Raw genomic sequence first — 17,016 nt, 5'->3', positions numbered from 1 at the left:
CTCAATTGCTGCGCACTGATGACTTTTGGACCAGTATTTCTTCAAGAATTCCCCTTCAAACTGATCATAACTAGTAGTCTCTTCCTTCTTCCTGACTCCCCAAGTGAAGGCCTCACCTTCCATCCTACCTATTGCAAATTGAATCTTGTCTGCGTCTTTAAAATGTGCTGGGAAAACTCCTTTTTAACCATTTCATAAATATCATTGGGTGCAACCCTCTTTTCGGTTTAAATTTCTGCCCTGCATTACTTTGGACGTACCGATTATCACCGCTCATCAAGGTAACAACTCTACCTTCCCCAAGGTTAAAGTGGCACTGCTAATTCGTTTATCAATTTGTTCTGTCTTGCTCTCCAATTGTTGTAATTGTTGTAATTGCCTGACCTCCATTGCAACCCTGTTGTTATCCTCTTCTCGTTGCACGGCTATAGCATTTCTCAGATTGACAGCCAGTTGGTTTTGCCTATCTCCTATCCCCCTAACCGCATCACTGCATTGTTTCTGCATCTGCGTCACCTCGGCGATTCGATGACTGCAATTTGTTTCCACCTCGGTGATCCTTTCTCCCAATTCGGCTTTAGTTTCTTCAATATCGTCTTCTATCTTTTTTGTTAACTTTCTTTCCACCTTCTCCACGTCTCCCTGGACTTGGTCTATGCTCTTCTGTAGCTTACTCTCTCTCTCATTGATGTCCATCTTCAATCGTTCTTGTAACTCCTGCATTTCCTTCTTCAGATTACATTCTATCTTCATCTGCGACGTTTTGATCTCTTGTGCTATAGTTTCCTTAACTGATTTTTCTAAGCTTTCTTTGGTTTCTTGTAAATCTTCCTTTAATGATTTGCGGAATATTTCTTCCCTTTCTCTAGTTTCTTGTAAATCTTCCTTTAATGATTTGCGGAATATTTCTTCCCTTTCTCTAGTTTCTTGTAAACCTTCCTCTACTGATTTGCGGAATATTTCTTCCCTTTCTCTAGCTTCTTGTAGACCTTCCTCTACTAATTTGCGGAATATTTCTTCCCTTTCTCTAGCTTCTTGTAAACCTTCCTCTACTGATTTGCGGAATATTTCTTCCCTTTCTCTAGTTTCTTGTAAATCTTCCTTTAATGATTTGCGGAATATTTCTTCCCTTTCTCTAGCTTCTTGTAAACCTTCCTCTACTACTTTGCGGAATATTTCTTCCCTTTCTCTAGCTTCTTGTAAACCTTCCTCTACTGATTTGCGGAATATTTCTTCCCTTTCTCTAGTTTCTTGTAAATATTCCTTTAATGATTTGCGGAATATTTCTTCCCTTTCTCTAGTTTCTTGTAAACCTTCCTCTACTGATTTGCGGAATATTTCTTCCCTTTCTCTAGCTTCTTGTAAACCTTCCTCTACTAATTTGCGGAATATTTCTTCCCTTTCTCTAGCTTCTTGTAAACCTTCCTCTACTGATTTGCGGAATATTTCTTCCCTTTCTCTAGTTTCTTGTAAATCTTCCTTTAATGATTTGCGGAATATTTCTTCCCTTTCTCTAGCTTCTTGTAAACCTTCCTCTACTGATTTGCGGAATATTTCTTCCCTTTCTCTAGTTTCTTGTAAATCTTCCTTTAATGATTCTCTAGTTTCTTGTAAACCTTTCTCTAATGTTGCCGTGGTTTCCTTTAGCAAATCTGACAACATCGACCACATATCTGCACCCTCTGAAACTGACTTATTTCTCGTCGTTTGTCCCGGCGTTTCGGGGTAACTAGTTGAATGTGCTAATGGGCTTTCTAATGACAATCCATAATCACTGATTCCTGAATCATCTCTCTCTTCCTGTCCTATCCCTTTCCTTTCAACTACTGCCTCACAAACCTGCTTATCTTCAGTAGACATGTTTGGTTTATTTTTAATGCACAGGCAAGTAATATAAAATAACCTCTAGTAACCCAAAACACTCCTAATTACCGCGAAACTAATCAAACAGTAACTGCAGTATCTTCAGTTAATTCCAAAATTGATACAATACGTATGAATACTGAACATAACGAACCTCAAAAACCTAATAGTTTCAAATATCAATTTTCACATACACAATTTATGTAAAATGTTTTAAATAAGATAAATCACACCATTCATTAAATCTATAAATGTAAAATCCCCAAAAACAATTAGCATATCTGTATAATCACCATTTAGACAGCGCAGCATGCATCAATAAGTATGCTATATTTCAGAGTATGTTTCGCAAACTTTTTGGAAATTACTGTAATTGGGCACTTGTCCTAAGGTAAAACACAGTTCAAAACTGTTTATTTATCGTGAAAACAGTACACTGCAATTTAATGTTATGCTAACCAGTTGTCTTCACTCACCAACTGACGTTACCACGACTCGCGATGTTTTGATGTTTCAAGTGGGCGTGGCGCTGTACTGCCGCCGGAGCCACGTGAAGTCGCGCTGAAGATCTGTGGCGAGTCGTCGTAGTTCTCAGTCGGCCGCTCCGTGGCGCTGCAGGCGGGCGTAGTTTGTAGTTCGGCTGCTAGATGCCGGGTTGGCGCTCGGTGTCAGTGTAGTGCGTCTGCGCCTGACCTACTCCATGCACAGGTAGTTGGGATGACGTGTGGAATCACCTCGTGGATCGAAGCTCTTTGGCGCAGCTGCTACACGGGTGTGCATGACGTCACTCAACAATTGCGTCGCCACATATATTGTCGCCTGCATAACATTTTATGGGTCCACATGAAGTTGCTCGATTTTCACTACTCAAAAAGCAATTTCGGTCATAATATTACTACTAAACACTTATTTAAAAGCTCCCGTGACGAATTCTTAGCTCATTTTGCTGTGGTAATGTTCACACGTGTCTTTCTTTGGTGTTCACTTTTCACAGTTTTTCGCGCGGATTTACGCGTTTGCACATTATAACACAGTTTATCGACACTACTACTCTCATCTAATATGGCGGAAAAACAGTTTATTCACAATTATAAGATGCTATTACTTCGTATTGTTCAAAATGCACTGTTTCTTGTCGCGATTTTGAAGTTTATGCTCCGTCTTGATCCGAAATTGAAAAATATTTTCTCGAGTTAAGCAAGATAAAATTACCTATTGTTCTTACTATTCGTCCAAAGATTGCACTTGTCCTTTCACGGTAAGCCAAGGTGTAACACCTCCGTTTATTTATCCCGACCTGATCTGATCTGGTCGAATAGCAGCCCAATAGTTATTATTAATGTGACCGTGTACCTAATGGGGCTGGCAATAGGAATTGACTGCTACAGAAGTTGTTACTTTCCAGTTCGTCCTTCTCAAACGCTGTAATAATGAAATGTCTGGTAACAAGAAAAACACCAACGCAGTTTCACTAATTACGAACCTATATTCGTCTCAAAAACACAAAAAGGAGGAGAGAGCCACTGCCTTCGTCATACATATCTAATTACGGCTAATCTCAGCACAGGCTTCTTCATTTTTCATTATCGTCACACGATAATCCAACACTGCAATCCAAAGAGACGCCGGCGTGGTAGACGCGAAACCAAAATATCGATCCTAGAATATCACTAATCACTCTCGTAATTATACTTCTTCACTTTCCCGGTATTATTCTAGTACAAAGGGGTTAAACCACGGCGATGGCAACTCCCTTTGTCGTTAAAGCCTTGCATTACAACAACGACCTCCACACATCTCTACCCGCAACATGGCACTGGCTCAACTCACACTCACTCCCGCAACACGACACAATCGATTGTTCGCCCTATCGACCTGTGCCGAGTGCAAACTTATAGTAAGGGCCTACAGACCCCTTACAAACCTTAAGATAAAAATTTACAGAACATGGCTGAAGGGCATTTCAAGAATTCAGAATAATTAAAGAGAAACCTTACTTTACATATTAAAGCCACAGATTCTAAAACAGACACGGCTGAAGGCCTAAATACAGAGCAACAAGAATTGTTAATGAGACACGGCTGAAGACCTAATTTAAAAGGCTAAAGGCCTGGCACAGTACCTGTGACCAAATAAAATGACAACACAAACAACAAACAGTGGTGCTCAGAAGTGTTCCAAGGGTCGGCCTGGGGAGGAAACTCTAACCAGAGTGTAGGTGAGGCAGATCGCCAAGCATAACACTAAAGAATCGGGTTGCAGCACAACCTGCGGATGGCTGACGAACCAACCAACTACCTACTCAATTCCCTTCCACCCGACCAACAGAACGACAACCAAAGGTACCAGCGAAGGCGAGGATCACAGTAGGATTGGCGTATAAACACAGTCAAGGCAGAATAAACACCCAAAGAGAGAAAGAGAACAACACCAAGCTGTTGAAATACACGCCGTGCCGGACAACAATCAACATGGCGAGGAAAACACACTATCTCATGCTAATGGGCAGGGCAGGTAACTGGAACGTTAACAGCCACAAGACAGAAGATACCGTTGGTGCACTTCACTAGTAAATTATAATCATTTCGAAGGTTAAACACCATACAGGAAGACGGCTGCAAAATTTTGCCGAGTCCAACACACCGGCCCGTTGCTGCTTGCGGGGACAGCCCAGGATGCAACAACCAGGAGTCAAGGAAGAGATGAGAGATGTCACAACGGTTGAGCTTTCATGACAGGTCCACTGATTACTCAACTCCAGTATGCAGGTGCGGTGGGCGACGAACTCAGCAGTTCTAGCAGCTGGTGCCACAAAACTCCGACCGCCGTTGCACGCCGCCAGCAGCCCCAGCCCGATCACATGCCGCAGAGACTTCCTCGCTGCTCTGTCGCAACTGACCAACCCCCACACGCACAGTGACACAGAAATATAACTGCCATACCAAAGAAGTTACAGCAGTACCAGTATAGATAAACTCTGCTGCCGCCACTGACAGAGGCAAGTGAGCAACTCGTTCAGGTAGTAACTGAAGGAGGAATGAGACACCATTCGATGGAGACAAAATGCCCAAAAGGAAAAATGGCATTAACACGAGCCGACCACGGGTCAGTGCTCATATCCCAAACAACATAATAATAAAAAAAATGGTTCAAATGGCTCTGAGCACTATGGGACTCAACTGCTGAGGTCATTAGTCCCCTAGAACTTAGAACTAGTTAAACCTAACTAACCTAAGGACATCACAAACATCCATGCCCGAGGCAGGATTCGAACCTGCGACCGTAGCGGTCTTGCGATTCCAGACTGCAGCGCCTTTAACCGCACGGCCACTTCGGCCGGCCAGGATAATAATAGTTATGATTTTCTTAAATCAGATGATTCTTTTTGATACACCCTGAAACGTTCCCACACTGATACTTGAACAAGACCTCTGGCAGCACACACTAAAGAACACCACAAGTGCATAAACTAGTTAACGTGAATTTTGAACAGTAACGAGACAACTGCCCCTCACAGGTTGTGTCCAAAATGACCAACGGCTGCAGCAGTGTGCGCTTCCAGTCTGGTGTGCAACGGCTGCTGGACACGAGCTAGCTATTCGGCGGAGATTTGCCAGCAGACTGCAGTAAAACATCGTTATATATCATCAGGTGTTGTTGACATATCCTTGTAAAGAGCGTGTTTCAGCTTCCCCACAGAAAATCGTCTACAGGCGTCAAATATGGGGGATGGGATGGCCAACATACAGGTCCTCTGCGTCCAATACAACGAACTGAAAATAGTTCATGAATACATGCTGTAGTACTTTGTGCACTATGGGCTGGACAGCCGTCATGTTGGTACCACACATTCCTCCTAGTCTGCAGAGGATCGTCTTCTGGCATCTGTGGAAGATGGTCTGTTAGAAGACCGATACTTGTGCACGTTCACTGATCCATTTATGGAAAACAGGCCCATGAGCTGATGGTTCACCTTGCAACACCACACGTTTGCACTCCTTGCATGCTGACATTACACTTGATGAGGGCAGTGGGGATTGTCTAGGGACCAATAGTGCACGTTTCGACTGTTTACCTGGCCATAATTAGCAAATATGGATTCACCACTAAACACCGTATCCAGCGTTTAATACCCATATAGACAAGTTAACATGATTCTCATAATTGTTTCCGTGCAGCTCTTGATTGAGAGAGACGGGACGGTATAGATATCGATTGAGAATGCATAGGATGTTTGCCTGACTCATCCAACTTTGTCGTTTTTTTTTTTTCTCTTTATTGTGATTTTAAACACCTTATACAAAGGCGGTCTGTCAGCAGCACAGTACGCCGCTCTTCAGCCTTGAGTTGACAATAAGTAGTACATATAGGTGGCACAGAGAATACGATCGAAACGACGGGAGAAAAAAATGTAGACACTAAAAAAAACAAAAAACAAAAAAACATGGAGCCGTTCATGCTAGACGAGAAACATCACTAACACTAGTTGACACGGCACACATAACACGGATGACGGCGACGGCACACGTGAACAGTGGTGGCGTGATGGCGAACAAACACTAAACACAAACGAAGGCACACACAGGAAACAGTGATGGCGAAGATCTCTGGTGCGCTAATGTTCACTGAGCGTGTGCAAGTCTGGGGACCGGCCAAGAGAGGAGGAGGGGGAAGGGGAGTGGGAGAGCGAGAGGGGAGAGCAGATGCCATGGGCAGGGGAGATAGGGGGAGGGAGGAAGGGGGAGGGGAAGCCCGGGACAAGAGGGCTGGAGGGAGGGGACGGGGGAAAAGGAAAGAGAAGGGAAGGGAAGAGAAGGGAGGGAGGGTGCCTAAAGGAAAGGACACAGGAGGTGGGGGGGGAGGATCAGTTGGTAGGAGGGGTAGATGGAGGGGAGGAGGACATCATCAGGGAGGGGGAGCTGGCGGAAGCCACGTTGGGAGAGGGTAAGGAGGGTGGAGAGATGGAGACCGGGTGGGACGTGGGAGTACAGGCGCGGCAGAGGGGCAGGGGTGGGAGAGGACAAGTGAGACAAGCGGGTGAGGAGGATCGAGTTTGTGGGAGGTGTACAGGATCCGTATCCTTTCAAGGCAGAAGAGGAATTGGGGGAAGGGGATGAGATCGTACAGGATCCGCGTGGGGGAGGGGAGACGGATGCGATAGGCGAGGCGGAGAGCATGGCGTTCAAGGATTTGGAGGGATTTATAAAAGGTAGGGGGAGGGGGGGCAGAGATCCAGGCCAGATGGGCATAACAAAGGATAGGGCGGATGAGGGATTTATAGGTGTGGAGGATGGTGGAGGGGTCCAGAGCCCACGTACGGCCGGAGCCACTTTGTCGTGCAGTTGCACAGAGCTAATGTGCAGATCAACTGCAACAGCAACGAGAACATTAATTTCCCACTCTTCTGTCGTCACTTGTTTCCTTCTTCTACACTACTGACAATTAAAAATCCTACACCACGAAGATGACGTGCTACAGACGTGAAATTTAACTGAAAGGAAGAAGATGCAGTGATATGCAAATGATTAGATTTTCGGAGCATTCACACGAGGTTGGCGCCGGTGGCGACACCTACAACGTGATGACATGAGGAAAGTTTCCAACCGATTTCTCATACACAAACAGCAGTTGACCGGCGTTGCCTGGTGAAACGTTGTTGTGATGCCTCGTGTAAGGAGGAGAAACGCGTACCATCACGTTTCCGAGTTTGATAAAGGTCGGATTATAGCTATCGCGATTGCGGTTCATCGTATCGCGACATTGCTGCCCGCGTTCGTCGAGATCCAATGACTGTTATCAGAATATGGAATCGGTGGGTTCAGGAGGGTAATACAGAACGCCATGCTGGATCCCAACGGCCTCGTGTCACTAGCAGTCGAGATGACAGGCATCATATCCGTATGGCTGCAACGGATGGTGCAGCCACGTCTCGATCCCTGAGTCAACAGATGGGGACGTTTGCAAGACAAAGAACAGTTGGACGACGTTTGCAGCAGCACGGACTATCAGCTCGGAGACCGTGGTTGCGGTTACCATTGACGCTGCATCACAGACAGGAGCGCCTGCCATGCTGTACTCGACGACGAACCTGGGTGTTCGTATGGCAAAACGTCATTTTTTCGGATGAATCCAGGTTCTACTTACAGCATCACGATGGTCGCATCCGTGTTTGGCGACATCGCGGTGAACGCACATTGGAAGCGTGTAATCGTCATCGCCATACTGGCGTATCAGCCGGCGTGATGGTATGGGGTGCCATTGGTTACACGTCTCGATCACCTGTTGTTCGCATTGACGGCACTTTCAACAGTGGACGTTACATTTCAGATGTGTTACGACCCGTGGCTCTACCGTTCATTCGATCCCTGCGAAACCCTACATTTCGGCAGGATAATGTACGACCGCATGTTTCAGGTCCTGTACGGGCCTTTCTGGATACAGAAAATGTTCGACTGCTGCCCTGGCCGGCCCATTCTCCAGATCTCTCACCAATTGAAGACGTCTGGTCAATGGTGGCCGAGCAACTGGCTCGTCACAATACGCCAGTCACTACTCTTGATGAACTGTGGTATCGTGTTGAAGCTGCATGGGCAGCTGTACCTGTACACGCCATCCAAGCTCTGTTTGACTCAATGCCCAGGCGTATCAAGGCCGTTGTTACGGCCAGAGGTGGTTGTTCTGGGTACTGATTTCTCAGGTTCTATGCACCCAAATTGCGTGAAAATGTAATCACATGTCAGTTCTAGTATAATATATTTGTCCAATGAATTCCCGTTTATCATCTGCATTTCTTCTTGGTGTAGCAATTTTAATGGCCAGTAGTGTATATTGGAAATTATGAGAGAGGAGACAAGGCCAGCCAGTCGGTGTACAACATTCCATAACAATTAAACTAAATGATAAAGCTGTCAATGACAAGCCACCAGTTGCAAGTACTTTTAACAATCACTTTCTAAACGTAGCAACAAATGTAGGATTGAATGGTTCAGCTGAAGTAGCAAGACAATACATTAAAAATATCATCCCACAAAAGTTTAAGCCACCACAAGGAGCACCAACATCTTTTACGGAAATTAATTAATCTCTATATATAAACGGCAATATCCTGACTGACTGAGTCATCATCGTGCAGGCAAAACCGTCAGAGACAGAAACTTGAATTTTGCAGCGGGCGATGACCTTATCCTGTAGGCATCGTTTAAGAAGGGATTTTTCGAAATCCCAACCCTAAGGGAGTGAAATAGAGCATGATTTTTTGAAAATGTTGGAAATAAGACAATTTTGAATCTAGGCCAGCTAAAATTGGTAAATGGTTTCTGGGCCAGAAATACGTATTTCAGCATTTTTGGAAATTTAATCCTATGGGGATGAAATAGAAAGTGAAAATTTTTTAATACAGTATTTATATAAATCTACAAGGTTTACAACTTTGCTTCCGCCATTTGCCGATAGGTGACTACGACGGTAAGTAGCGGTCGAAAGAAACAGATCGCAGACGTCAGACAGTTAGCTTGGACCTCGGTCAACATAACCACATTCAAACGTTACTCGATATGTGTCTGCATCATAAAGCTGTTCTTGATTGAAAATGCCAGTTTACGAGCCTAATTCTCGTCATTTGCGGGAGGTGTTACTGTTTTGTTTGAATATGAAGGAAACAGCGGCTGAGTCTCATCGAATGCTCTGAAGAACGTACGGTAAGGACACCATTAGTGAAAGAACGTGCCGTGAGTGCTTTCAGTGCTTCAGGATCGGTGATTTTAATGTCGTAGACCGGATAGTGGTGGAAGAGAGAATGTTTTTGAAGATGGAGAACTGGAAACGGTGTAAGGCGCTGCAGTCATGGACTGTGCGGCTGGTCCCGGCGGAGGTTCGAGTCCTCCCTCGGGCATGGGTGTGTGTGTGTTTGTCCTTAGGATAATTTAGTTTAACTAGTGTGTAAGCTTAGGGACTGATGACCTTAGCAGTTAAGTCCCATATGATTTCACACACATTTGAACATTTTGAAGAACTGGAAACATTGCTAAGTGAACACTCGCGTCAAACTCGAGAAGAATTGGCACGATTAGTGAGAGTGACACAGCAAGCCATTTCAAAACGTCTCAAGGCTATAGGCATGATTCAGAAAGGAGGAGCTTGGGTCCCGTGTAAGCTGAACAGTTGCTTGAGAGGCAAAAACAGAAGCGATTTCTGCATCACATTGTGACTGCGCACGAAAAATGGGTTCATTACGATAACCCTAAAGGCAAAAAATCATGGGGATATCCCGGCCATGCTTCCACGTCGGCGTCCAAACCGGATATTCACGGCTGCGAGATCATGCTCTGCAATTGGTGGGACCAGCTCGGCGTCGTGTACTATGAGATGTTAAAACCGAGCGAAACAATCACAGGTGTTCGTTATCGAACGCAATCAATGCGTTTGAGCGGAGCATTAAAAGACAAACGGCCGCAATATACTGACAGGCCGGATAAAGTGACTTTTCAGCACGACAACGCTCGACCGCACGTTGCAAAAGAGATCAAAAGGTACTTGGAAATGTTAAGATGGGAAGTGCTGCTCCACCGCCGTATTCTCCAGAGATTGCTCCCTCTGACTATCACCTGTTTAGATCAACGACGCATGGCCTGGCTGACCAACACTTTCGATCTCATGAAGAAGTCACAAATTGGATCGATTCGTGGATCATTTCAAAAGATAAACAATTTTTTCGACGCGGGATTCGTACACTGCCCGAAAAAAGGGAGAAAGTAGTGGCCAGCGATGGGAAATACTTTGAATGATACATGCGGAACCAATTTGTTTCATTAAGGCCACAAATGTTGGGGAAAAAGCCGCGGAATCAAAGCTGTACACCTTGTAGAATTTTTTTTTTAATCAAGAAAAAAAATGGCTCTGAGCACTATGGGACTTAACATCTGAGGTCATCAGTCCCCTAGAACTTAGAACTACTTAAACCTAACTAACCTAAGGACACCACACACATCCATGCCCGAGGCAGGATTCGAACCTGCGCGGGTCCAGACTGTAGCGCCTAGAACCGCTCGGCCACTTGGGCCGGTAATCAGGAAAGAGTGTAGGTATGATGACGTGCTGAAAATTAATGCCTTCGAAAGTTTTATGTTAAAACTATTAAAACTTTTTAAATAAAACGAAGTTCATTAACGTTCTACATCTTTATTCTACATGCCTACATATTTATTTCGCAAAATAGTTACACTGGTGACGAACATATTTCTCCCAACAAGAGACTAGTTTGTTGATACCGTCAGTGCAGAATGTTTGTTGACGGAGCCATACCTCACCTCCGCTTCATCACTATGCTGGTGAAGTCCTCGAAGGTGTTCTTTAACTTTTGGAAAGATGTGAAAATCAGATGGGGCCAAGTCGGTCGTATGGAAAATAGTCGATGAAAGTGATGTCGGATTCTTACAGACGTCGCAGTGTTTATACACTCCTGGAAATGGAAAAAAGAACACATTGACACCGCTGTGTCAGACCCACCATACTTGCTCCGGACACTGCGAGAGGGCTGTACAAGCAATGATCACACGCACGGCACAGCGGACACACCAGGAACCGCGGTGTTGGCCGTCGAATGGCGCTAGCTGCGCAGCATTTGTGCACCGCCGCCGTCAGTGTCAGCCAGTTTGCCGTGGCATACGGAGCTCCATCGCAGTCTTTAACACTGGTAGCATGCCGCGACAGCGTGGACGTGAACCGTATGTGCAGTTGACGGACTTTGAGCGAGGGCGTATAGTGGGCATGCGGGAGGCCGGGTGGACGTACCGCCGAATTGCTCAACACGTGGGGCGTGAGGTCTCCACAGTACATCGATGTTGTCGCCAGTGGTCGGCGGAAGGTGCACGTGCCCGTCGACCTGGGACCGGACCGCAGCGACGCACGGATGCACGCCAAGACCGTAGGATCCTACGCAGTGCCGTAGGGGACCGCACCGCCACTTCCCAGCAAATTAGGGACACTGTTGCTCCTGGGGTATCGGCGAGGACCATTCGCAACCGTCTCCATGAAGCTGGGCTACGGTCCCGCACACCGTTAGGCCGTCTTCCGCTCACGCCCCAACATCGTGCAGCCCGCCTCCAGTGGTGTCGCGACAGGCGTGAATGGAGGGACGAATGGAGACGTGTCGTCTTCAGCGATGAGAGTCGCTTCTGCCTCGGTGCCAATGATGGTCGTATGCGTGTTTGGCGCCGTGCAGGTGAGCGCCACAATCAGGACTGCATACGACCGAGGCACACAGGGCCAACACCTGGCATCATGGTGTGGGGAGCGATCTCCTACACTGGCCGTACACCACTGGTGATCGTCGAGGGGACACTGAATAGTGCACGGTACATCCAAACCGTCATCGAACCCATCGTTCTACCATTCCTAGACCGCCAAGGGAACTTGCTGTTCCAACAGGACAATGCACGTCCGCATGTATCCCGTGCCACCCAACGTGCTCTAGAAGGTGTAAGTCAACTACCCTGGCCAGCAAGATCTCCGGATCTGTCCCCCATTGAGCATGTTTGGGACTGGATGAAGCGTCGTCTCACGCGGTCTGCACGTCCAGCACGAACGCTGGTCCAACTGAGGCGCCAGGTGGAAATGGCATGGCAAGCCGTTCCACAGGACTACATCCAGCATCTCTACGATCGTCTCCATGGGAGAATAGCAGCCTGCATTGCTGCGAAAGGTGGATATACACTGTACTAGTGCCGACATTGTGCATGCTCTGTTGCCTGTGTCTATGTGCCTGTGGTTCTGTCAGTGTGATCATGTGATGTATCTGACCCCAGGAATGTGTCAATAAAGTTTCCGCTTCCTGGGACAATGAATTCACGGTGTTCTTATTTCAATTTCCAGGAGTGTATGTGGTCTCCCATAGTCGTAGGGAAGGAGACGGTGCTGCAAGTGTGGGCGCGAGTACAACACGTTGTTTCTTACGCAACGACATAATTACAGTACACGCCACCAATGTTGCCCACTGCAAAGCGTAGCCCTCTAGTGGCGGAGGGTTTCAACTTGCATCAGCGAAACAAGAAAGTCGACTTAATTTTACGGGTGACATTGTGAACAGAACAAAAAAGTTCGGAGGCATTTCTTTCTAGCATGCCCTCGCAAATCGGGGCACAACATGTACTTCAGCGAATACAGGGTGGTCAGAAAATGTGTGAAATGCTTGTAGGAATGTTACAGGGTAGGTTGTACTGAGACGTGAATGTTAAGAAAGCAATTCGATACGTTGCGCCGTTTCCGAGTTATTTAGCATTGAAGTTAGCCAATCAGATCGTGGCGCGCGTAAATTCAAGTCCCAGCTAACGAGACTTGAGTGTGAGCGAGCGGCGCCCCGATTGGCTAAATTCTGTGCTAAATAACTCGCAAACGGAGCAACGTATCCAATTTCCTTCTTAACGTTTATGTCTCAGTACAACCTGCCCTGTATCTCCAAACGGGACGGGAATCAGTAGATGTGATGTACATACAAACAAATGATTATAATTTCAGAAAATAGGATGAGTTATTCAAGAGAAAGAGCTTGACAAATTGATCAAGTCAATAACGCATTGGTCCACCTCTGGCCCTTATGGAAGCAGGTTGGCACTGATTGACACAGTTGTTGGACATCCTCCTGAGATACATAGCGTCAAATTCTATACAGCTGGCGTGTCAGATCATCAGAATCCCGCGTTGGATGTAGATCCGTAATTCTCCAAACATTCTCAAAACAATGTGTGTGAAATCTTATGAGACTTAACTGGTAAGGTCGTCAGTCTCTGAGCTTACACACTACTTAACCTAAATTATCCTACGGACAAACACACACACACCCATGCCCGAGGAAGGACTCGAACCTCCGCCGGGATCAGCCGCACAGTCCACGACTGCAGCGCCTCAGACCGCTCGGCTAATCCCGCGTGGCGAGCAGGAAGGGAATCAGAGAGGTTGTGGCAGGCACCGACAGGGCTACGGAGCCATGCCGACTCCTGTGCCGTAGCCCGCTGCACTATACAGGGCGGTCCATTGATCGTGACCGGGCCAAATATCTCACAAATTAAGCATCAAACGGAAAAACTACAAAGAACGAAACTCGTCTAGCTTGAAGGGGGAAACCAGATGGCGCTATGGTTGGCCCGCTAGATGGCGCTGCCATAGGTCAAACGGATATCAACTGCGTTATTTTAAATGGGAACCCCCATTTTTATTACGTATTCGTGTAGTACGTAAAGGAATATGAATGTTTTAGTTGGGCCACTTTCTTTGCTTTGTCATACATGGCGCTGTAATAGTCACAAACGTATAAGTACGTGGTATCACGTAACATTCCGCCAGTGTGGGCGGTATTTGCTTCGTGATACATTACCTGTGTTAAAATGGACCGTTTACCAATTGCGGAAAAAGGTCGACATCGTGTTGATGTATGGCTATTGTGATCAAAATGCCCAACGGCATGTGCTATGTATGCTGCTCGGTATCCTGGACGACATCATCCAAGTGTCCGGACCGTTCGCCGGATAGTTACGTTATTTAAGGAAACAGGAAGTGTTCAGCCACGTGTGAAACGTCAACCACGACCTGCAGCAAATGATGATCTCCAAGTAGGCGTTTTAGTTGCTGTCGCGGCTAATCCGCACATCAGTAACAGACAAATTGCGCGAGAATCGGGAATCTCAAAAACGTCGGTGTTGAGAATGCTACGTCAACATCGACTGCACCCGTGCCGTATTTGTATGCACCAGGAATTGCATGGCGACGACTTTGAACGTCGTGTACAGTTCTGCCACTGGGCACAAGAGAAACTACAGGACGATGACAGATTTTAGCGACGAAGCGTCATTCACCAACAGCGGTAACGTAAACCGGCATAATATACACTATTGGGCAACGGAAAATCCACGATGGCTGCGACAAGTGGAACATCAACGACCTTGGCGGGTTAATGTATGGTGCGGCATTATGGGAGGAAGGATAATTGGCCGGCATTTTATCGATGACAATCTACATGGTGCAATGTATGCTGATTTCCTACTCAATGTTATACCGATGTTATTACAAGATGTTTGACTGCATGACAGAATGGCGATGTACTCCCAACATCATGGATGTCCGGCACATAGCTCGCGTGCGGTTGTAGCGGTATTGAATAGCATACTTCATGACAGGTGGATTGGTCGTCGAAGTACCATACCGTGGCCCGCACGTTCACCGGATCTGACGTCCCCGGATTTCTTTCTGTGGGGAAAGTTGAAGGATATTTGCTATCGTTACCCAGCGACAACGCCTGAAAACATGCGTCAGCGCATTGTGAGTGCATTACGGAAGGCGAACTACTCGCTGTTAAGAGGAATGTCGTTACACGTATTACCAAATGCATTGAGGTTGACAGACATCATTTTGAGTATTTATTGCATTAATGTGGTATTTACAGGCAATCGCACTGTAACAGCATGCGTTCTCAGGAATGATAAGTGCACAAAGGTACATGTATCACATTGGAACAACCGAAATAAAATGTTCAAACGTACCTACGTTCTGTATTTTAATTTAAAAAACTTACCTGTTCGTCTAAAATTGTGAGCCATATGTTTCTGACTATTATACAGCCATCTATCACAAAGCGAAAAAAGTGGTCCAACTAAAACACTGATATTTCTTTACGTACTGCACGAATATGTAATAAAAAATGGTGCTTCATATTAAAAGAAAAACGCAGTTGATACCTGTTTGACGTATGGCAGCGCCATCTAGCGGGCCAACCATAATACCATCTGGTTTCCCCCTTCAAGCTACATAAGTTTCGTTCTTTGTAGTTTTCTCGTTTGACGCTTATTTCGTGAGATATTTGGCCCGGTCACGATCAATGGACCACTCTGTATAGTTCTAATTCAGTGTTGACTTGTAGTTCGTGTTTATTTATTTATTTATGCATTTATTTTACCCGGCAAGATTAGGGCCTTCAGGCCCTCTCTTACACCTAACCAGGCATACTCAGATTCAACCAATTTCAGTTTCTACAGGACATTAAGGACATATAACATGTTATACAGTATTAATGTTAAAGAAAAAAATAGAGATTATAAAAGTAGTACAAAGATAATTATAACAATCAAAAAATAATTATAACAATCAAGAATAATAATAATAATAGTAATGACTATGTATATGAAAGTAAACATATTTTTCTTCTATGAATGTCAGTGCTATTGCTAGTTGGGAATTTTCTCGTTATATTCTTGCAGCTTGTGAGCTATTCTCATCAAGCAGAGACATAAGACGATAGAATGGGGTGAAAGAGATATAGAAGAGGTAGATATGTTAGAGGAAGAGAAATAGAATGGTAAAATTGTCGTCTAGCATTTATAGCGAAGTACAGGGATTGGACAAAACTATGGGAACACCATTTTAACAAAACACACTGCCGTGCCTGATACGGTGTAGGAAACCTGATGGCATTCAAACAACTTTCAGTCGTTTCATAATGGATAAGTATGGGTCCTGGTTGGTTTTCAAGGGAGTCTTTTACCGTTCTTCCTACAAAATACTGGCCAGTCCAGGCAACGATGGGGCAGGTGGGTTGTGAGTACATACCCTCCTCTCCAAGGGCTCAATGATACTGAGGCCTGGTGAACGTGATTGCCAAGGGAAATGCGACTGCTCGTTCCCGTACTCACGAAAGCAGGCCTGGACAACGCGAGCTTTGCGAACGGGGCACCTGCCGTCTCGGAACACAACAGCACCGCTCAGGGAGCAAGCATTTTAGCATGGGATGTACCTGCTCAGCCAAAATGGTCACGGAATCCTGGGCAGGGTAACCACGGGGCCGATGTATTACCACGAAATGACTGCCCAAATCATCACCAGGGTGTCTACGTGGACAAGAAAAAAAATACCCGGATTTCCCGGTTAAAAACACGATTTCTCCCGGATGAAATTACGTATAAAGCGGGTGAAAATACATCCGTGTTAAGCAACAGTATACTTTCCCTCGGGGCTGTAAAACCTATCAGTCCTTTGAATCGTAAAGGTCTTATACCGGCGGAGGACGTCCCAGCACTTAAGAAAACGAAATCCAGGAAAAACAATAACGTTTGGAAAGATGTTTGATGCAAGACAATATGCACAGAGTTTATTTTCGTATTGCGAAAGTAT

The 17,016-nt window shown here is 45.7% G+C and overlaps 1 protein-coding gene across 1 annotated transcript; it reads right to left on the bottom strand.

The window, feature by feature from the left end:
- Positions 1 to 276: 276 nt before the first annotated feature.
- On the bottom strand, positions 277 to 1,860 carry LOC124553469 (vicilin-like seed storage protein At2g18540). The gene has a single exon (XM_047127327.1). It carries the CDS (start codon positions 1,858 to 1,860, stop codon positions 277 to 279), a length of 1,584 nt encoding a protein of 527 aa, XP_046983283.1.
- Between the last annotated feature and the right edge of the window lie 15,156 nt (positions 1,861 to 17,016).

This window comes from Schistocerca americana, chromosome 11 (assembly GCF_021461395.2).
Source record: "Schistocerca americana isolate TAMUIC-IGC-003095 chromosome 11, iqSchAmer2.1, whole genome shotgun sequence".
In the NCBI taxonomy this organism is placed as follows: Eukaryota; Metazoa; Arthropoda; class Insecta; order Orthoptera; family Acrididae; genus Schistocerca; species Schistocerca americana.
Note: the sequence above shows the minus strand (reverse complement) of the source record. Positions and strands in the feature narration are given on the sequence as shown.